Genomic DNA, 23,498 nt, shown 5'->3' on the forward strand with positions numbered 1-23,498 from the left:
TTTCTGCTGATTTATTGCTATATTAATTACCATATGCTAATTTGGCCAACTGGAAAAGAAGAAATCGTGTCAATATTTTTCCGTTATGCTAATTGGCAAGGGAGAACTTTTTAACGAGTTTCCAGTTGGGGCGACGATAAACCCATGTTGTTTTTCTCCCTGTGCACCGACGTGGCCAACCACTGTTAGCCGGAGAAAGGGGATGAGATGGGAAGAGGGGGGGCAGAGGGGGGCAGAGGGGGGAGTCGACGGATGCTGCACGCAATTTAACGAGTCCTGGGGGCGTCTTGCCAAGGATACCCGGCATGGGTGTGTGGCCTTGATGGCATCGCTTCCAGGATGCCAAATACCAAATGCTGGAGATGTGGGATGTGGACTCCTGGTGATGCTAGGTGGCGCCTTTTTTATGCTCATCATCTCCTGCCCGGCTGGCAGTAACGGTTTCCGCTTTATGGCGACGTCAAAGGAAGTCAAAGGATCTGCGCCGCGGCAGGACCCGCAGTTATGATTACCTCTGGCTCTCGAAATCATCGAGTTCGCTAATGCAATTGATTTGATTCGTGCTGGGCACAAATCAATTTAAGCGCTGGCCGTAAACACTTTATGGCTGGATGATGTCGATGTGGTGTACTCCATCCCATACCCCCAGTTCCAAGTTCCAGTTTCAGAAACATCCAACAAGTGGCCAGCCCATTAAATTGGCCGGCATTATTGGGGCTTTTTCGCCCACGCATAAAGATATTTACAATTTGGCGCGCGTTTGCCAAATAATTTATCGACTCTAGACGATGGCAATGGGTGTGGGTATTTGGATTCCCGGTAACCAGGAGCTGGGCCGCCACAGGCAAGCACATTAATAACAATTTATTTCCGTGCTGCCAGCAGGCAGAGGCCACATTCCGCCGCCTCCTTGCCCCCCCCCCCCCAAAAACAAATTGCAACCAACGAGGAAGGAGGTGGAAAGTATGCAGAAGTATCATCATTTCCACTGTCGCAATTTTGACTTTGACGAATTGCCGCTCCAGAAGCGCACAGTGTACACAAGTCTTGGTCTTGGTTTTGGCTTTGGCTTTGGCTTTTTGCTTATTGGATGATGGTTGGCAAGAGCTGGAAATGAAAAGCATTTAATAATCATTTACAGGCGAGGCGGGCGAAAAAGTTGCGCCGAAATTGAGATGGATATTGATCTGGGTGTATTGGGGGAAAAGCAACAACACACGCAGATGGAACTATTCTCCGCCAGCTTTTGTAGCCTTGGAGCTCAACATCTTCCCTCTTCCTTTCCATTTCAATTTCACCTGTTGGGCAGGCTTTTCTCCACTTTTCTTCCACTTTTCTTCGCTTTTCCCAGCTCACAACTGCAGCGTTTTTCTTTGAAATTTGATGTCCTTGGCTTTCAGTTACCCACGAAACACAAAGTACGAGAAGTGGAAACAATGTGAAAAAGTCGAGGAATCTCTTATTTGTCAGTCTCAAATGTTGGCAATATATTTAAATATATTTATCAAAGCGATAATTGAATCGAAACATTGCCCCACACACACAGACACACGTATGTGCGTCTTAATTAAAGGAAAATAATTGGGCAGGAAAAGCGGGTGGAAATTGAGTTTTCAGAGGCGCCACTCGAAGATGAAGAAGATGCAGACGGAGGGGAGAAAGGTTACCAATAATCGGAGTTTCAAATTATACGCAAATTGCTTCTAATGGATGGAGATGGAGATGGAGAAGCGGAAAAGTCGAAGCAGCAGGAGCGGAAGAAGCAATGCATAATTAAAAACAGAATTTCGTAATTTAAATAATAAGAAAACAATGAGCAGACAAAATGCTTTTGGGATGGAGGCAGCCTGACGGGATTATAATGTAAACAGCGGAGCGGAACCCAAAGGTTAGGCCATCGAAATAAAGCCGGGTGCACGAGGTCCTTTTCGGTCTGAATTGGATGAACTGGGTGAGCTGGGTGAACTGTGTGAGCAGGATACACAGAACACAGAAAGGCAAATGGGCGACACCGAAAAAGACACTGCCCCGAACTTAATGGCCGTAAAATGCTGGCCAAGCGACCAGACGAGGTCACTGGCAAAGCACACACACCACACACCACACACCACACACACTGGCTGACCAGAGGCCCCGGCCGGGATCACGGCCCGGATGCGGACACGGCCACGGACAAGGACACGGACAGGGACACGGACACGGACACGGACACGGACAAGGATCTGGACAAGGACCGAAGCATGTGTTGCGCTCTGCGGGCTTACGATAATAACACAATTATGTACTTACGTAATTAAAGTCGTAAAGTGCACAAAAACACACAGGAACAAGCGCCTACACACACACACACGCGCACACACGCATAGAGGACAGGACTAAAAGGACATGGAGAGCAGAAATTTCCATATGCACAGTGATAATAGTTACTCAGATACTCATCCCCATGCTAAATCATACAAATTCGTGTTTAAATTTGTATTTGAAAATTGTATTTGAAAATTGTATTTGAAATTTGCATTTGAAATTTGCATTTGAAAGACACATTAGCAAAGCCAACATTAGTAACCACATCCTTCTTATGATAGTTATCCTATCCAAGTTATTTCCAACTGAGAACGTGGCTACAACATTTTGTTTCAGTGCTGTAGGCAGAGGTACAGTCTTTGGTTTTGATTTCCCCCAACCGCCGCAGTTTCGCCGTTTTTATATTTTTGTTTGTTTTAAGTGACAGAGGAAAATGCAAACGAAGTGGAAAGCGCGAAAAAAGTCATTAGGGCGGTGGAAAGACGTTGGGAAAATCGCTGTACGATCGGGAAATCCGCACAGATTGGCCAAAAGAGATTGTGTCGGAAAAAGGAAAGGAGGGAAAATCAGTTGGAAATGTTGTCGAGACTGGCGCCCACTTCTTTACATTTTTATGCGTGCTTATACGCACTTACTTTTCCATTCTAAAAGTTTTCCCAGCTCGCCAGTTTTTCCCACCCTCCCCCGACTGCTCCCAGCTTGCACTTGATGTTCTTAATATTTTATGCCTATGCGCATAACAACAATGGCTGACTGGCAACATAATGTACATATGTACATATATATCCACTTTTGTGTAAATATATACGCGCATTGTATGTAATTTGGTTGCGAATACAATTGCCAAAAAAAAAAAACATACTTTTACACATATACTCTGAAACCTGGAGACGAGTGCGTCGGGCACTTGAAACTTTTGTTGCCTTTGTTGAATTCTAATTTCGATTCGCTGCCACTGATGAGTTTGTTTGGCTCTAATGCTCCGTCTTTAGAACTCCAGTTGGACCGTAGACCGTAGAGCCGCCGCGGCTCGTTTGTCCCCTTTTTTTGGGGCAAGTGATTTAGGGCCGTAAGCTGCTTACCGCACAATAACACAGTGGCATCAACAAGGACACCCCCGGTCCATTGAACACGCTCTCCAGGAGCGGAGGCCAGCCAAAGGATGCGGAATACGGACTATGGACTACGGACAACGGGATACGGACTACGGACTACGGGTTACGGGTAGCGACAACCCGAACGATTGTTGCGACCGCACAACAATTTGAAGATCCAAAGCGGAGCTTTAAAGTGCGCACTTGCCAACGGAGCTGGCAAAAGCTGGCACTACCATCCAACCACCCAGGCACTCAGCCAGCCACCCAACCACCCAACCACCCAACCACCGAACCACCCATCCATTGAGGCAACCATCCACCCACACACATGCACACACACAGGCGGAGAGCGCATAAATATTATAACGAAATTTGAGCTGCCATTTCTCGGCCCGAGGCAGGCAGAAATTTGACATGCCCCAGTGGTTGGGTGGTTGGGTGGCTCAAAGAGTTCCAGTTTCCCTCGAAGAAAGTATTTGTGCCCAAATATGAAGTGCTTTTGGTTGTTTAGGAAGTGATTGAGCTGCCCTCGCTGGACTCCATTTCGATGACTGCTGTCTGCTGTGCTTCGCTGTCTTTTCGCTGAATTTGTTGATATTGTTATTTTACAATATGTAAAACGTTTACCAGGAATTCGCCGGAGCGTAGAAACCAGCGACCTGGTCGAGCTGCCGTTTGGGAAAAGGGGCGGAAAAGATGGGGAAGGAGGATGAGGGGCGGGACAAGTTGAAAGGCTGCTTTCACCACACCTTACTGCATTGGGGTATTTGTCAAAGTCGTTTGCCATTTGCTAACCCCTTCAATAAACCCATCTCCTTGTTCCAACCCCCTAGAAGTGCCGAAACTCCTAGCAGCGCCACACCACCCTGATTCTTGCCACCTGCCCCACATTATCGGTGGCACGATGGCATTAGTTGCCACGCCAGCTGTTGCTGCTCGCCGGCAAAATCGGGCAGAGTGGGTGGGTGATAAAAATTGATTGCCTAACGGGGGCGATTGCAAGGCGCATTAAAAAAAAAAAAAAAAAAAAAAAGAAGAGAGGGAGTAAAGAGTCCTGGCTCCTAATCCTGGCTGCCCATTGCCACGCAATTTGCAGCGGGCAGCGGAGGAGTCGCCGATGGGCAACATCATTGCTGGCCATTAAAATTGCGTTAAACGAAACACACAACTGAAAATGCGAATCAACTTGCAGTGCAAGTCTCACGATTCGCCAATAAGACTTTTATGTCCCAACTTGTAAGGTGAAGTGGTCAGTGGGTGGTGCTGAATGTGGGTGGAGAAAGTGGGTGGTGTGGGTGGTGTGGGTGGTGTGGGTGGTGCACCAACCGCCTGCTGTGTTTACTGTGTGTTTGGCTTCGCTTTCAGTGTGAATTGCTGTGGAAATGAATTTACGTCTGCCTGCTTAATAATTGAAAATGCCAATCAACAGAGCAGAATGGGGAATGAATGGTGGAGTTCCTCGGAAACACACAGCAACCATTAGGACCCTTTTCAAGGACCCAACATGAATATCTCAAGACCCAACGAATTTAAATAGAACAAGCGAAAACTGGGTTTTAATTAAAACAAAGTATATGATTGGAAAGTTAAGTTAACAAGAGTAATGTGCCATATGTAATAAGTCAAATTAGATAGCCATTTTTGAACTTCATTTCTGCTTAACACAACTGCTTCACAATCTAATACATTTTCTTGTACCTCAAATCTAGTTAACTAGAAAAGTCAGAAAACTAGCAAAGCGGTCAATTCTTGCTAAAAAAATCTTGATTGTAAGCAACATTTTGAGACTAACTAACAAATTCAAGAAATTGTCTGTGCTTCTAACGAAAGAGCACAATGTATTTACTTAGAAATGAATGAATGAATGGCTTTCCACGCAGCAGTTCCTTCTAAATGGAATTCTATGAGCTTGCCCAGAATGGCAAGGCATCCAGGAGTCCCATGAAGCGTGTGCCCCCTTGATAATCTGTAAGCTGCAACTTGTCATATTTGTGGTCGATGTTGAGTCCTTGAAGCTCGCCACAGGACCTGTGCAAAACGATGGTTTGATGGATGCCACCTGCATCAGTGTCAAAGTATTGCAACTTCAATAATGCAAATAAACCGTGAAATGATCCACTGTCAGATGCAGCAGCAGAAGATGCAGCCATCCTTATTCGCATTCACATTCGACCCCTGGACACATCAACTAATTTGACCCCGACAATGGGGCAATTTGCATTCCTCCTTGTGACCTGGCAAAGGGCAATTTAATAAGCCCCATAAGGAAAAGGGATAACAATGGGCGGAGGAAGATGGAGAACATGGAAGATGGAGATCCCGATCCCTTGAGACTGCTAACAAACTTACTGTAATAATGCGCAATAATGACGAAGATGAGAACGAACAGGGCGCCGGCGGAGAAGGCCCACTCCCATGGACCAGGAGCAGGAGCAGGAGCAGGAGCAGGATCTGGACCAGGACGAGGCAGGCCAAAGGGGCCATTTGATTTCCGCTCTAAGCGGATGTCTCATTTGAGTCCCAGTCGCAGCCAACAAGCCACCAACACAGCCGCATTTTCTCGCAGTGTGGGCGAGTGTGCATGTGTAATTTTTACAAATTGCTACAACGAGCCCCAAGCCAAGGCAAATGGGGCCAGTTGATTGTATTTAAAGTTTCTTTTCTTTCTGCGCCAGATAAAATGGCAAAATGGAGCGGGGTTTTTTGGTGGGGAAGACCGAAGTTGAGTTAACAACTTCTGGATGCCCTTGCTCTTGCAGGACGTGATATGTCAGCTAGGAGCCTTCAAAAATAAAACAAAATGTATCTCAAATACAAAATAAGTCTTTGTCCATAGTTTAAGGCAAATAACACAATGTGTAAGGAATACCAAACCAGGTGAAAACCTAGTCGTACATAAGTTAATAACAAAGAGGTAAGGTAAAAACATAAAGGCTATATGATAAAGGATAATGATATGTGAGCAAGAAAAACTAAGTCATACATAAGTTAGTAAGATATTTCTATCTAAAATCCAACAAAAAGCATAATAATTTATTAGAATTGCTAATTGTTAAGTTTTATGCATAGAAAACCTTTAAATACTGAAACTGAGAACTATGAGTGCCATAAGAAATGTCTTTGGTCTCAACAATCCCATAATCTTTCCTTTTCGTTCACAGAATCTATTGAGGTTGTGTCCTCCCAATCGCTCCTAGCTGCTCCAGCTTCAGCTCCTAGCTCCTCCTACTGCTCCTAGCCCAATTCCGCCCTTTGTAGACTTGATAATGTTTACTTTAGCCGTTTCTTTTGCGCAGTGACTTGAATTTTTCTGCCCTTTCCTCGCTTTTGGACCCTTTGGCGTAATTTCGTTTTCGCTTTGCAGGCGCATATCCGGCCAAGTTCTGTTGGTAACACGGAACATCCAAACATGGGAACATCGGAACATGGGGGGACCAGGAGGAGGTGGAGCCAGCGCAGAGCTGGAGGGGATTAGGAGACGCCGCGTGCCAAAGTCAACGCCGGCAACCGGATATCCGCAACGAGGCAGCAACGGGATGGGAATCGGTATCGGGAATGGGTGTGGGTGTGGGTAGGGGAATGGAATCAGTAGAGGCATGGGGATTGGGGGATGAGGAGCAACAACTGAACAGTAAACATAAATAAACTGTAGCCGCAGAGCGGAGCAAATAGGAGCGTAAGGACGAGCCAGGACGAAACAAAGGCGTGTTCTTTGCATACACAACGATTTAAGCTGGTCGATGGAGGACTCAACTGAGCCCAACTTCTGGCCACTCAACTTTCGCCCTCGAAAAGCAAACTTAAAGTGTAGCAACTCCAAAGTGCAGCGACAACCATGTCATAAACGTTGTCCCCAGAGATCCTGGAACGTGTAATCCAAGTGGCCACTTAACTTTCCCCAACGTTTCCTATACAAATTGAACACTGTTTACAGTGCTTTAAAGTCTCGTATTTACTTTGTATAGTGGCGGATATAAAACAGTAGCTAAAATTGCTTATTTCGATGAAACGATGTATTGTAAAATCGGTTTATGTATTACACATTAATCCCTACATCAATAATGCATGCAGCCATTTCGGTTTCTATATGTTTTTTTTATTGCTGAAAATCCTTCAAAATTAATCCCTTTCAGCTGACAAAATGTGCAGCATACACTTTGCATTTGTAACATGTTTAAAATAGCATTTTATTCATTGGAAGATATATGTACTGCATATTACATTTAAGCTGATTAATCAAATTGTTGCCGGCTCATTGGGTTAGAAAACGCGATGTCAGGAGGCATACATCAACTTTGAATTGCGGAGATTATCAAATGTAAACTAGACTCGCAAAATCTATTCCTAAAGGACATCGGGCGACAGGACCTGCAGCTTGATGGAGGTAAAGGTAAAGGTAAAGGTAAAAGTAAAGGGATCCCAGCATTTGTGTATTTTGTGTATTTCTGATTTGCTTGGGGACAACTTAAAAAATCAATTTGCCGCCGCACAAAGGGAAGCCGCTGCCAGGTGGAACTTGCCACCAGACGACGCACGACGAGGAGGGGCATGCGTAGAAATATGGAAAATTTCAAATTGCTTGGTGTGGTGAAAAGTTTCTGACACTTTTCCAGGCCAAACACAAAAACAAACAGAAAACTTTTCGCCGGCCAGTTATGAAATCGCTTATTACCCGCCACCTGAAAATCGGCAAAACGGAAAATCACAAAATCGGAAAATCAGAAAATCAGAAAATCGCAGACGAAACTGGCCAGAAAACTGCGTCCAATACCAAAAACTGAACTCATCTGAACCTGGACCGGCGGAGCAATTCATTTTAGTGTTTGACTTTTGGCTGCTGCCATGGCTTTTGGGAATGGGTTTGAATTTTTGTGCGGAGTCGAAAACTATGGGAAACTTTTTCTTATTAAACGCTGGAACAACGATCTCTGGAGTGGAGGCAGGAGTGGAGTCAGGAGTGGAGGCAGAGTGGAGCAGCAGTTTGCCAAATTGTGAATTGGCAATCAGAGTCCACATGGAATTGTTTATATACACCTATATTTGGGCCAGACAAGGACCTGCTGTGTGTGTGTGTGTCCTGCTAATAGAATGCTAAAATATTCATAAATTGCTGCCGCAAGGAGCAGGAGGAGGAGGAGCATGGGCGGTGGCCAGGGGCAAAGGGAAGAGGGGGCGTGTCAGCGGAGACAGACAAACGGGCGGCAGACCCCCTTCGAGATAATAAGCCCCACTTTGCCAAGTGGGAGCTCGGAGCTGCAAGCAGGCTGAGTTGCCTTTGGAGAGGAGCCATCAAATTATACGCAAATATTGAATTAATGAAATTATTGACAGGCGACTGGGCCAGCAGGATATGCTGGTATAGTACATGCTTATACTCGTAGTATACATGATTCTCCAGAGGATTGCCACTTGTTGCCGCAGTCGCGTTGACAGGTTTTGTGGTCACTGAATTGCCAAATAAATTACACAAATTGCCACCAAAGGTTCAATCAACTCGGCAATGTGTGCAATGTGTTCCTGGAGGTCAAAGGTGGCGTTGGTAACGATGGTAAACATTTGGAGAAACGATCGGCCTAATGGAACGGATTCAGAACAATAAATAAGCACTATAATAGTAATTCATGGTAATCCCTGACACTCTGGCTTTTATGGGTCGTAAGAAAGTAATGTTTAATCTCTAAGTAGATATAAGTTATATAAGTTCACAATAGAGTAGATAGAGTATACATAAGTAATACAACAAACTGACATGACATCACCCAAGTTAGTTTTGTAAATTTTAGATGTTAGCACACCTGGCTTAAAGTTGTTAAATAAACGCAAATTGCCAGCTTAATTCAATTGCAGTCTAAAATGTGTGTGTCCCCCAAGAATAAAACTATCTGGGAACAGGAATGTGATGCCTGATTTCAGATGTTGGCATTCCTTGGCTCACTTTTGCAAAATTCAGCTCACAAAATATGCAGACTGAAGAAGGGTCTGGTGGTACCATAGCATATATATAAGCAGTGATGATTTGAAACAGTGCCAGCACAGAGGAGCTGGTGGCTCCCATGGACCCATAAACCTCACAACCACCTACACACACACACACACACACACATGAGAAGGTGGGGAGGAAGTGTATCAGAAAGTTCCAACACTTTATGGGCCATAAATATTTATGTCTCTTGTTGCTGTTGTGGCTGAACTTGGGCGGCACTGTAAGGCGTTGTAGCCAAATTTGTTGGCAACAAAATGCAGGCACGAAGTCCGTTGACAGGCGATGTTAACGGACTCAAAATTGGTATCCACTCGCAATTGGTATCCACTTCTCGGCCAGAAGAGCCCCTGGCAAACTGCCCAGTTTTCAGACACAACCAGCTAGCCAACCAGCCAGCCAACCAGGCAGACAGTCAACCAGGTGAGTTCTCGATTCCTGGGAATCTGTCACTTGATGCTCGGCTAGCGGGTCATGTTGCTCACGGAATGATGGAGGCATGTGGTGGTAGTGGAGGATTCCAGGCCGCTTTTCCGGTCTAGTGCGCTCCGCTTTGATCAGCCCTGGCAACCAGGTGCCGTGCACCCTGATTTTTTTTTAATAATGTAACAAGTGCTCGTGGGAGGAGCTCGTACTCGTACTCACCCCCAGCTCCACGTAGATGGTGTAGATGGGGTAGGGCAGGGCAATCACCATTCCGGTTAGCCAGGTGGCGCAGCAGCAGACGAATCCCGGCAGGCGCCCCTTCAGCGGATCGTTCAGCCAGCGCATCCGGTCCCAGGCGATCAGGATGTGGGAGATCATGGCCACGTGCAGCGGTATGTCCTGCAAAAATGGGTAAAAAGTTACAACACAGACATCAGACATCATTGCGTATCGTAGCCACGACAATACATGTTTCCATTAATACTTAAACTCAATACTTCATTTATACTTCACTCAATTATGAAATACATTCACATTTATTCAAGTGCTTCAAAAAAAAAAAAAAAATACATATAGAATTACATAAATGGGACTTGTTAACAATGCTCCACTGTAAGCCCGCAAAATGTACCATTTCTATTGTACTCAAAGTCATAGATGCTGAAGGCATTGAATCGACGCATAGCCGATGGTTTTAGTCGGACTCGTCGTCCTCGGACTCCATTTCTTGTGTCCAATCGGAACCATCATCATAGGATTCCTCTTCCTCGCCAATTTCCTCGTCCAGCTCCTCGAATTCGTCCACCTCCTCCTCGACTTCCTCTATCTCCTCCTCGACTTCCTCTATCTCCTCCTCGTATTCCTCCATCTCCTCCTCGTATTCCTCCATCTCCTCCTCGACTTCCTCCTCCTCCTCCTCGACTTCCTCCTCCTCGACTTCCACCACCTCTTCCTCGACTTCCTCCTCCTCGACTTCCACCACCTCTTCCTCGACTTGGTCCACCTCAATCACCTCCTCGATCATCGGCTCGCTGTCCAGCACGGGATGTGTCGCATTACAGGCTACCACATCAATATATTCCTCATCCTCTGACGAGGACGTCAGCAATTGGGAGTCATCCGTGCCTGGCTGCTTCTCTGGCATCTGCTGCGTCTCCAGTCCCAGACAGTCGAAGATACTGTTATATGCCTCGGGATTCATATCATCATCCGAGTCCATATCACCATAGAGCATGGCTTCCTGATCTTGCTGGCTGACAATGTATTCCGGAGGCGGAATAGTGGCTTGCAGCTGATCCAGTACGTCGATGTTTTCATCGTAGGTGGAGATTTCCGGATCCGGATTCTTGGAAGTATTTTCACAGTACGCTGCCTCCTGATTATTCTGTCCGGCAGTACTGGCACAGGCCATGATCTGCTCAGGAAGTTCCGGCTCCACCTTAATGTCGAAGTGTTCTACGGTTTTGAATTCTTCCCGATTTCTCTGTCCAGCACTGCTAGCATCCATGTGCCAGGCCATGGACTCTGGAGGATGGTGCCAAGCTTTTGACTGCTCGTTTGAATTTTCGTCGAAGGTGATGGCTTCCGCATCCATGTCTTGGGACATGAGCTCCTGATATTTCAGTCCATCTGTGAATTCTGCAGAAGGTACTGGAGTTTCCGGCTGCCCATTCTCAGTGGCCAGGACGTAGCACCCGTCTGCTCTCGGGACTTCCACATGAGCCGGCACATCGGTGCCCGTCAGCTGCCTGCAAATTGCTCCGTTTTCCTCGGCTGAAGAATGGAATATGCCCGAAGGAGACTCCCTCAGTTCAACCTCGCTCGCAACCATATCGTTAAAGCTATCCATGTCGCAAATGTTTCTATCCGGACTTTGTTTCACCATGGCATACTGATGATCTGAGCTCAGCGGGTGGCTCTTGTTTGCATGTTTCGCTGTCTCCTTGTCATCATCCCTGCTGGGGCAGTCGGTTTTGGACACGGTATCACTGGGTGGACCCCTTTTCTCACACGAAAGATCAAGAGGAACGGATTGTTCGTGGGTATATTGACTACCCATCGGCGGCTGACAAGTCGAGGGCATCGACAGCGGATGGGATACCTCATTTCTTACATTCCCTTGGCTAATGCTAAGGTCCATGAGCTTGGGGTTTTCCGGGAGCACAACCTTCTTGGCGTAGGCCATGGTGTGATTCCAATTGGAACGCCAATTGTCAAGATATGCGTTGTGTTTCTGCCTGGCAGCTGGAGCACCTGCAGCCTCAGGCTTTTGACTCTGAGTGAAATTCTTTGGGCTCGGCGCCTGCTGCCCATTCCTGTCCTGTGGACACTGAGACTTGTGGACACCTTTATGCGACTGATTCCGCGGATGTTTCAGCAGGGAACGGCTGCTGCCGTTCTCCTTGAACTCAGCGCTGCTGCCACGGGTCACACTGTACTTGTAGAGACTGTTGCTATGCGGCTGATTCTGCGGATACTTCGAAAGCGAGAAATGGCTTTTCGAATGCTCACTCGGTTTTAGAATTGTCACATTCTGCAGTGTGGCATGTGGCGCCATTTTGGGAATCTCCGTAGGCTGTCGCAGTGGAAGGTTTTTTGCAAGAGTTTTTGAATGGTTTGTTGGTTGTTTCAGGGAATGGATGTGCTTTGGCACTTGGAGCTCCGAATTCTTCGACTGCAAAATATCAATGCAAAATAAGTGGAATCCATGGGTCTCAGCTGCACTGCTTACCATTTTTGCGATCGCTTTAAGTTTATTCTTTAAGTTTAGTAAAATTCTAGGAACTTATATTCTTTAAGTAACTTTTGGAAAGTCCTCGCAGCATACGCACACGTCTGACAGGAAGTTGCAGAAGGAAAGAAAGGTGAAAATCCCAAAGTCATAGATGCCAGGATCAAAACGAGGAGGGGACACACTTGCGACCAATGTTACCTTAAACTGGTTTCGTTAGCCCTGTATTACTCTATTAAGTATTTTAAACTTGCAAAAACGTGCTGCCAGCATGTGCTGTGATTGGCAGCGTTGCCAGACTGCCCGACGCGTGGGTAGTCCTGCCAACTCGAAGCTTAAGTTTATCGGAATTTAACATATAGCAGTGGTAGATTTGCAGTTATGGTAGAATCACTGCTTACTTTTTATAAACTTGATATTAGTCCAAGCTAAAATGACATAAATTATTTAAGACAAGAATCGTTGAATAGTTTAAACTGTTTCTATGCTAAGAAAAAACTTAATGCGCACCCACTTGTATTTAATTAAGTTAGTGACTATATTTTTTATTCGCTTTAATATTGAAAAGTCAACGATTGAGTACTGTTACTGGAATACCCTATTTGTGCTGGCTCTAAATAAAGCTGCAACGCAGTCTGGCAACGCCAAGCGAAACAGGAATGTAAACAAATTCAAAACTTGGTGTTAACATAATATGATTCATATGTAAGTTTAATGCCTCTTTAATCATTACTTAAGACAAGCGAGTACAATAAATGTATATTAGAGGTCTTTAAGGAGCAGATTTAACGCTACTTGGCGGATATGCAGCCCGCCATGCTCAAAGCCAGCCACCCATCAATCATTCCATTTGGCGGATCGGGTGGAGGACCAGAAACAGGAGCAGGAACTGGAGTTCACTCACATACATACATATGTACGCACACGTGACTGTGCAGTGATAGATGTGTGTTTGTGTTTGTGTGTGCGCCTGCTATTTGTCGCCCTTTGTGATAGCAATCGAATCGAATCATATCCCGTTCCGTCTATCGCCTTCCCACATCGAATCCGAATCCCAATCCCAATCCGAATCCTACACCCATTCCCATGGCCATGCCGTTTTGCCCCGTAATAGAATCTCCTGCTGCAGCGTCAAGGTTGTAAATGTAATCATTTGTCTGCGCTCCACGGCGGACGACGGGCCTAATCGAATTGCCAGGCGACTTGGCCCACCCCCCTACCCACCCCCAGCAAAGTAAGCATCCTTATAGCCATCTTTTGGCCAGGACTACTCACGCAGGACTACTTTGCGCTTCTGGTCGCATTTGTTTTCGCCACACAAAAGCGGCACACAAAGTGACAGACGGAGGCGAATCAAATCGAATGAGAAAGTATACGATTCTATTTGCTTGTGATTTCTGACTCCAGCGCCAGGCCCATCCTTCTCCTCCCAACCGCCTCCTGGGCATGTGTCAATCACACGGTGGCTTTCATAATGAGGTGGAGCAGACGCAGCCCCATCCGCAGCCAGCGGAAGATGCGGCCTGGCATGGGGATGTTGTGCGAAAGGACACCATCCAGGCATTGCTCAATCGACTGCGACCGGATGCCATCCTCTCGGCAGCTCCCCCACATCCAAATGGTATAAATATAGCACTGAGCTGTAGTTAACACTGATTGCAATGGACTGAATCCAATACCACTGAATCCTGGCTGGGCCTGAAACCAATGGCTTAGTGGGCAGTGCCAAAAAACGTGGCCAGCTCACCAACGAGAATATATTCAAGTCGCTAAATGAAGTGGTTTATGCCCATTCAAAAACCATATAGTAATTAGTAAGTAAATTGAAATAAATCGCATATTTAATACTAAGAGCTATACATCTACACACTCACCTGCAGCATGGGCAGAAAGAAGCACAAAAACTGGCCAAATATCCAGTTCTGGATGAGCATGACCATCAGCGAGACGGGCAGGACGAGGGCGCACTGGACGAAGTGACAGAGGGCCAGATTGATGATGAACGCATGGGTCACATCCTTGTAGAGCCGATGGTACATGATGTACACCACGATGATCACATTGAGCACCACGCCCAGCAGGGCGAGGGCCGCATACTGGATGAGAAACAGCCAGTAGACCGATTTGATGCTGGACTTGAGGATGGGACCGCTGAGTCGCTCCATGTCAACCGTCCCATTGGAATGCCAGTCGAGGAAGTGGGACAGTGCCGTCACATATTTGTCGGGCACTTCCTTCATTTTCTCACCACCACCGCCGGCATCTCCTCCGTTTCCAACGCCGCCATATCCTCCCACTCCTCCGCCGCCGCCACCGCCTCCTACTCCTCCTCCTGCTGCTCCACTGCTCGCCGCCAACTGGTAGGCATCCGATACTCCGACCAAGCGAAGTTGCTCAGCTGGCGACATCCTTACCACCTGCAATTGAAAGTCAAGGGAAATAGTTGGATTCTTAGGTTATTTGGTATGTTACATCTTATATATAAACCTATATGGGAAAATCTTGCAGTAAAAGAGAAAGCTTAACGATTTGGTTAAAATTAAAACCTTTTATCAACATTGAAACCTTAAACTCTTTGTGCGATTTCAATTGGTAAGTGACATTTTCGCCGCCTGCGATTCGGTCACTCAATTCATTCATTCGCTCATTCATTCGTCGTTTCATTGTTCTTCCATTGTTTTGTTTCTTGTTTTTTTGCGATTGTTGCAGTTACGTTTAGTTTTCCCGCTCCGTTGTCATGTTTGCTTTTCCTTTGTTTCAGCATTTGCAACGGAAATTGCCGAAGGAAGGAGCCGGTGGGGAAACGCAGCGGAAAAGCCATGGAAAAGCGACAGCAACCAACTGCTGCTGCCTGCGTACAGGGAAAACGATATGGAAATTGAAAATCTGTATGCAACGCCTGTCCCGATTTCGTCCTTCACGTCCTGCCACAATCGCCCGCAACCACACGTCCTTCCTTGCAGGTGGACAAATCAAGAAGAGCGACTACGGATTACTTTCAGTGCCATACATAGGAAATGCACACTTGATAACCAAAAGCTCGAACTACCAAAATGCATGTGGTAGCTATCTTTGTATACTTGTATATGTGTTTTTAGTTCGATGAGAGTCTGCAAAACGTTTTGTTTCTAGATGAATTCCAAAAGCTAATCACTCGATGGCTTTTAAGACCTTCAAAGTATCCAAGTACTACATATTTTGTTTTGGCAAAAGCCAACACTTCTTCTAATCCGGCTTAAGCACACATTTTTGCCAATTTCGAAGCTTGCTTCAAAAATACATAATATAGCCCTGTTGGTTAATGTTGCCTCCGTTGGCGAAATAATATACCCTAAGTCGCTCTTAAAATAGATCCAAAAGCTTAAAAATGTACAGAATATAATAATGCAAAGAAAAGTGAATGTTTATGTTGCTAACTTATAGGACGCAGATGCGAAAGACATGACCTTATGCATAAGTACAAGCAAAATGCTTGCAAACAGGACTCCCATTTTTGGATGATGGCTCCAATTTATGTATCATTGTGAAGGCATTTCCTTGCAACCTTTTTCGCCCTGTGCACTGTGGGCGTTGTGCCACGCCCCCTTCTTGGCCCAGGTCTGGAATTTCAATCTAGACAGAAGGCAGTCGTCAGGAGCCACGGCAAAGCTGGCAGAGGACATACACAAAACAGCAAGTGGCACGTAGCCACCACACACACACACATTGTGTTGCGTGTGTGTTGACCGTATGGCCGCAGTGGCAGCCACAGACAAACATGCCACGCCCACTCCAGACTGAGCCGCCCCCCGGGTGCCCAGCGTTGCCAGTCTTCCCAGTTCCCAGGCTTCTTCCGAAGCTTACCAGTTCCTGTTCCGGGGAATCCCCTTGGCCATTTCCGCCACTCCCCCCCCCCCCCCCCTCTCGCCCTTCCCGCCTCTCGCGCCCACTTTCAATTTGAGCAGCAAGCTCAACTTCCGTTCAATTTATTGTTGCTAATTTTTCTTCACTTGGCTGAAAAATATTTTCGTTACTGGCGAATAAACGAACAAAAAACAGGGTGCCTGCAGCATGGAATGCGCAAACATGAAAACGCTCGAATTAAATTGCCTTTAATGAATCGTTGATTGTGCAGCTTATGGCCATGTATTTTGGTAGCATTTATGGAGGACCCACTGTTAAATCAGCCTGTGGCACTTCGCGCTTGTTTACCTTTTGCACTCACAATGTAATTTCCGAGGAAATACTTAAAAACCGCATTTAAATTGAAATACCGAAGGGGTCCCACGCATTAAAATTGCTTTGGATACCAAGAGATTTTGCCATTTCAGGTTTTAAGCATTAAATTTTCTGCCAAGATGAGGCAGCTAAAATATATACAAATATATTGGATTGCTATGTGACTTAAAGATGGCTTAAGAAGTTGGAAAGATTATGAATACTATAAAGAATACTATACTTTAAAAAGAAACTAGAAGGTAATAGTAACTTAAATGCGATTTTAAATTGCGTTTGGCAAGCAAAACACCCTGTTCGCAATGCAGTTGCAATCTCGACTTGGTTTGATGACCCGTACTGCGCCACAACAACAGGAACAACAGACGGAGCTTGCCGCGCCTAATTTTGTTTGAACATGCCATTTGGCAGATGCACCCCGTGCCCACTTCCACATCCACATCCACATTCACATCCACATGCACTTCCACATCCACCGCCTCCTGCCCAGACATTAGTAGTTTCTTGCCCTTTGGACAACTTTATCTATATGCTGCTCACATGTGCGGCCCAGTTCGGGACCCATTCCCGCCCCCCTTGGAACTCCCAGGAACTGGCGGTGCAAACACCAGTGCACTGGTGTAGTGTGTGTTGGTGGAGTCTATTATGGGCAACTCCTTGGAGATTCTTGCGCGGAGTAAGGGGTATGTATATGTATGTAGTAGTAGGTCTCCTTTGGGTACGCCAATTGCATGGTGGGCTGCATAGCGCTGCATAGCTGCATTGCAGCAGTGTGTTCCATTCGAATGGCTTGTTTATCTATTCCGTATTCTGTCCCGGATACGTAGCCGGACCGTGTGGGATTTCAATTAGCAGCCAAGCATCCATCCTTCTTTCTGCCAGTGTAGCCCCGTCGTGGGACTAGCATTATCCATTTGTCAATTAGTCGAGTTGTGCCGCATGCGGCAAGTTATAATTTCATTTTCCTCGTCGACTGCTCGCAGATCGCTGGGCCACATTTGATGTGGCTGCGATACCAGCGAAGCAACCAACGCCCACGCCACGCCCTCCACCGCCCAATCGTCCCACCGCCCCCCTTTTGGTAACATGGTTATAACCAGCGCGTCAATTAGCCTAAAATGTTGATAGACAACGCGTTGCGGCTTGTGGCTGCGCCCTCAGCTTCTCGGGAAACTGATCCAATCCGTATTCGGATTCGGATTCGTCATTTTGGCTGTGGCTGCATTGTCGCCAAGTCGCGGGTTTAGGTAAGGAAACTTTTGGTTTCAAATCAGCTCACCACCCACACACACACACACACCCACACCCACTTAGCCAGCGCATTAGTGGAGTCAATAGAGCAAAAGTTTGCCAGGGCGCGAATTCCCCGAGGACCAGGGGCGCAACTGGAGATGCACTGCATCAATCACATTTCCGGTTGGTTCAGCACCACGATTTACTTGGTCATTAGGCGACGGAGTTGACTGCCAGCAACGCAGGAAAAGTTCTGCAAAACTGCGTGGGTTTGGTATTATCACATTTACTAATGTATCCTTCTTAATCTTGAAAATACCCAGGGATTCAACTACCGGATGATTTATAAACCTAAAGCTTTACAGCTCACCGTTGAACTATAATTGGCATACAATTTAGTGGATCTTCCTTGCCGAATTGTGTTTCACATAACTGATTTCAAGTTGAGGATCCTGGCTGGAAAATGGAATTATTCAGAAGGAATATGCAAAACAGCGTGCACAGGGCCCTTGTTTATTCACTGTGGCGCATAACACAGTTATTTATAGCAACTAACTTGGTGCTAGTTAATCGTCCGAGTAATTAATACGGATTTCCCCTACGCTCCTGCGCCGTTTAACAAGTGACAAGCGTCAGCGACAGGCAGCAACTTTACTTGGCCGCGTGTGTCTCAAGGTCGGCGCACTTGCCCCGACACTCGGCAAACAACCTGCAACCACCCACTTTCCGCCCACTTTCCACCCACTTTCCGCCCACTTTCCACCCACTTTCCACCCACTTTCCACCCACTTTCCGCCCACTTTCCACCCACTTTTCCACCCACATATCCACCCCCTTTCCACCCACTTTCCACCCACTTTTCCACCCCCTTTCCACCCCCCTTCCCCCCATTTCCACCCACTTTTCTACACCCACTTTCCACCCAACGCGCCACACCGACTAGCACCACCCCCTATTTATCGCCTGTTCAACACCGAATGGCGGCGTCGTCTTGCCGAAACTTTCCTAATTAAGCAACGCTAAATTAAATGCCAAGCGAGATGCTCAAGTGCGTTGCTCCATTGTTACGCACAAATAATATGCTTGGAGAGCAAGCAATGGTACTCCGCTTTTGACCACCGGAAGGCTCCGGAAACTGGAGTCACCAGCCGTGAAACAACAATTGAGGAAAATCGATCTAGCATGTGAATCCCAGCTTGCTTTCTCCACTTCGATTTAATTAAAGTGCAATCCATTCAGAATCATGCATGTATCTGTATCTGCATGTGAAAATGTATCTGTATCTGTATCTGTATCTGCATCGGCATCGGCATCTGTGTGCGTGCCTTTGCCACGCTGTATTTACATATGAATTATATCTGATATATTTGAATATTTTCCTGGCCTTGGCCCGACCATGTAACTATGTCCATGTCCAATTAGTGAGCGCAGTAAGTGCGAATCAAATGCTTGCGAGGGCAGATTGTGCACTTGCCAATATTCAGCTGTCTCAAAACATTCTTTGCACCTTTTTCGCATATAAAACTAGGGTATTTGGCATACTTGCTGCAGTAGAAGAGCACTCATTTAAGGTGTTTTGAGGTGTACTTATGCTCTGTCTTGTAACTTTCTGCATCAATGGAACAACGAACTCCTCAAGCACCCCTCTGCTGTGCTAATTTATTATCTCTGACAACGTAAAGCCAGGTCACAGTATTTGATGGCAAGTCAAAAACGCTTCGCATATCACAGACATGGTTACATACATAGTTATTTGGATGAGCAGTAAACATGAAGCCCATAGAAATCTATTAAAAAATTCACCAAATTGTGTGCGTTAATTATGCCAGTTTTGCAATTTCCCGCGCAGTGTAGTGGTACACAGTTCTACTTAACACTCAGTTTATTTTCGTCAACCGTTTCATGCATTTTAAATAATGCTTCCGGACGGGAAATGGAAACGGGAAATGGGAAATGGGAAATTCGCCATTGTCGCTCGTCGTCCGTCATTTGAAAGTCAATTAATTTTGTTTACAAACGAATCCAGGTGATGCAAAATCGAGCACTGCGACAAATAACCAACTGCCCCTGGTACGTACGGAACTCTACACTCCATAAGGACCTCAATCTCTACACAGTTGAGGAACAAATTGGGAGACACACAAGTCGATACAGTGACAGACTACAGAGTCATAGCAGCCTTCTTGCAAGACGTCTTATCCCCGCTCGACCTCTGAGACGACTCAAAAGGCAAGGCTTTGCCAAGACATTTGGACAGCAGTAAAAACTGCTATGTATATATGCTCCTACTTCACTAATTTGTATATAGTGTTTGGTTACCCCTAGAATATTTCTCCCCTGTGATGTTAAGATACAATATTATGATGTACGGATTCTTCACTTAATAAATAAAACGAAAAAAAAAAAAATTAATTTTGTACACCACCTGAAAAGTATGCTACACATCAGCGAGTGAGAAGCGAGTTAATCGCTCATCGGCACGCAACGTGCAAGTGTATTTAATTAGCAAACAAATGATTTTGATAGCCGGCCACGCCCCAACGCCCCCCAGCAGGCCCCACACGCCCACTGGGCCATAAAATCAACGAGAGAGAAAGCCAAATTATTTGCCCATAAAAATTTGTCATGTAGAACGAGCAGCGAGTGGCAGCGAATTGAATGGCGGATATATGCGGCATTAGCGTTGTACACTGCGCGAAACAGCAGGGATATGTACATCCATTCGGAAATTTAATAACTTGCAAAGGATTAAGCATTAGTTAGCTATGAATATGCATAGCAAACTTTGGAGTGCGGAGTTCTATACACTGAAACATAAGCGAACTAAATATGTTGCTTTTCTGAACTGAAGATAAACTGTTGTTAACTAAGGTGCTCTGCTAAAAGTGTGTCTGCTAATCAACAATATAAATAACGAACTGTTTTTTTTTTTTTCAGTGCATAACCAGCAATGTCCTGCCACCTCCTCAGCGAATTGCTTGTAATGCGTCTTAGGCTGGGTGCGTCCATAAATTAGCAGTGGAGCGACATCAGAGCTCCCAACTCTTGAAAACTTTTATCTGGCTTTTTACAGTCCCCATTCCCATCCGCATCCCCATTCCCATTCGCATCCCGGAGAGAAGCCACCAGTTGGAGGAGCTCTTTTGGCCAACTGGTGCGATGCGGCATTGACTGATTATGGCTGCCAGCAGGCAAATAAACACACAAAAAGGTAAGGCAACAATGCCATGGAATGGAATTGGATGGAGTGCCTTTGGTGGGGTGCATGGAAATTGATAAGCCAGTTGCTGCTACTTTGTAAACACCAGCACACACCCACACACACACACACATAGAAACACACAAACATTGGGTGCGTGTGTATTTGTGAATTTTATGTTTATTGTTTTCGCTCACTTTAACCAACCCAAACACACAGATACCGCCTACCTACCACCAGCACATGCACACAACTGCTGAATACCCTAGGATATCGTGGCCTTGTGTGTGTATACTCGTACACACACACAGTATACACAGTACCTATGAAATTCGAGTGATCACTCAATCGAAAATATTGCATATCTATGGCAACTGACGAAAGTCAACTTATATTCTGCGAAACTCGCCGTATTATTTTAGTGACTGCATTGCAAATTCGGCCCAATGCTCCAGTTGCTTCTGCTTTTGCTATTGCTATTGCTATCCTCTGGCTTATGGCTATAAAAAAAAAACAGAGAAAATGTGTATTGGAGTACATATACATATATCACATATCTGCTATGCATGACACAATGTGCGCTGGCCAGGGACTTAGCAGGACCTCTTTGCCAGGTTCGTCCTTTGGCATACGTACATATCTCCCTAACCTCGAACCGAATCGATTGTGGGGTCAATTGGTCGCCTGGGCACTGCGTGTTGCCACTTGCCACTTGGCACTTCATGAGCCATGTGCTGTATGGCCTGCAGTTTGTGGTGCCGATTCCATATTAATGGCATTTCTAATGGCCAACAGAGACACCACATAGATTCAGCCAATAATTGCGCAATTATTTAATTTGTGCACTGCGCGCAAGCAATTGGAAATCGAAGTAGTAGAACCCGGTATCGAATACTTTCAGGCAAACCTAATTATTTTAATAGCCTCAATCAAGCCAATTTACACAGGGCACAGTACTACAAATGGCAATGGAAATGGAAAACTGGCAATGGAGCTGGAGCTGGGTGGGATTTGTCATCAGGAAGAGTTTGTCAGCGCAACAGTTACGACCGACGTGCAAATAATTGCATACTTCTTTGCATGACTGACGGGGGCGAGGTGATGATTCAATGATTCGCTCATGGCGCATCGTCTACTTATGGCACTCACAATAATTGCTTCCAGTCAGGAGGCCATGCTCCCCATCTACATCTCTATCTCCATTCCCATTCCCATTCCCATTTGCTGCTGCTCCTCCAGGGACAAACTCTAAGCGGAAATTGATTTCGCAAGCCTTTGGCTAATCAGCCACGCCAGTTCGCCGACACAACTTGCAACTTCTCAAGCGTTTCGAACATCGATTTTTTCGCCTTCCACTGCGGCATACTAACGATGGAGCCACAATGGAGCCACGATGGAGCCCAAGAAGGATGCGCTGTTAATGAAATCCGCAGTCGAGTATAAGGATTCGAATAGAGTGGAGAGTGAAGATCGTTCAGTAAAAAGAAACTTCATAAAACATGTTGATCAACTTTTAGGCAGTATATAAAGCTCTTTAGTTAGGCTCACTACTAGTAAGTAGTATTATTTCTTGTTTTAAATGAGTATTGTAAATATGTAGACTCATGACGAGCAGGAAATCAAACGAATTAGCTGTCGCTTGAGCTCAAAATGCGATTGAGACGCATAAATAGACGCGTCAAATCGTTTTGCAATCTTAATGCGTTAACGGGCATGGAATGGATGAGCTGTGGATACTCCACTCCTAGGGAATTCACACTTCGTCCTTATCAAGGCGATGGATGATTCCAGGGCGTCGTTTCTTTTATTTGATTTTGCTACTTGCTGCCGTCGCTTGAACAAGACAAGGCAACTATAAAAGCGCAAGTCGCCGCAGGACGAGAACGGGCACGAGGACGAGGACGAGCACGTGGTCGTGGACGTGGACGTGGACTAGGGCGAGGATAAGGGAGCTGGGCAGGAGGACGAGGCACATGGATCGCTGGCCACATGGACTGGCAGGGCGGGGATTTTAAGGGGGGTTTGTCGCTTTAGTGCTGCGGGTCGGAAGAAATTGACAAGTTTCTACTTGAGTGTGCAGTCAAAGAGCATTGGCTGAGCTCTGTGCCAGAGGTTTTTTTTCCCCTACTTTGTGTGTGTGTGTGTCGACAGCCTGGCCACCCACAGACTGCCACGCCCCCTTGGGGCCTGCATTCGCCTTGGGTCATTGACTTGCCGTTCGTTGCTGCAATTTGCAACGCCGCCCCGTCTGCACCGTCTTCCCCGTTTTGGCCACCGGCAATTGTCAATAGCAACAAAATTTCAAAGCGACTT

At 46.0% G+C, this 23,498-nt stretch overlaps 2 protein-coding genes and 1 long non-coding RNA gene across 3 annotated transcripts in view; 1 reads left to right on the forward strand and 2 right to left on the reverse strand.

Moving 5' to 3' along the window:
* LOC6525791 overlaps positions 1-23,498 on the reverse strand; it is a 51,774-nt gene that overhangs the window by 6,085 nt on the left and 22,191 nt on the right. Inside the window, exons 2-3 of the mRNA XM_039377633.1 lie at positions 14,413-14,955; positions 10,027-10,206 (exon numbers count right to left, since the gene is read on the reverse strand). Coding sequence (XP_039233567.1) covers positions 10,027-10,206; positions 14,413-14,946 — 714 coding nt within the window. The 5' untranslated portion in view covers positions 14,947-14,955. The remainder of the gene's footprint in view (positions 1-10,026; positions 10,207-14,412; positions 14,956-23,498) is intronic.
* LOC120322407 lies at positions 4,914-6,220 on the forward strand. The gene is made up of 2 exons (XR_005562210.2): positions 4,914-5,369; positions 5,427-6,220. It is a non-coding gene; the product is annotated as an uncharacterized LOC120322407 (long non-coding RNA).
* LOC120322403 (protein Ycf2-like) lies at positions 10,305-14,355 on the reverse strand. Its single transcript, XM_039377636.1, has 2 exons — positions 12,539-14,355; positions 10,305-12,481 (listed from the first exon to the last, which is right to left on the reverse strand). Exons 1-2 carry the CDS (start codon positions 12,539-12,541, stop codon positions 10,502-10,504), a joined length of 1,983 nt encoding a protein of 660 aa, XP_039233570.1. The 5' UTR covers positions 12,542-14,355; the 3' UTR covers positions 10,305-10,501.

Source organism: Drosophila yakuba, chromosome X (genome assembly GCF_016746365.2).
Source record: "Drosophila yakuba strain Tai18E2 chromosome X, Prin_Dyak_Tai18E2_2.1, whole genome shotgun sequence".
Lineage (NCBI taxonomy): Eukaryota > Metazoa > Arthropoda > Insecta > Diptera > Drosophilidae > Drosophila > Drosophila yakuba.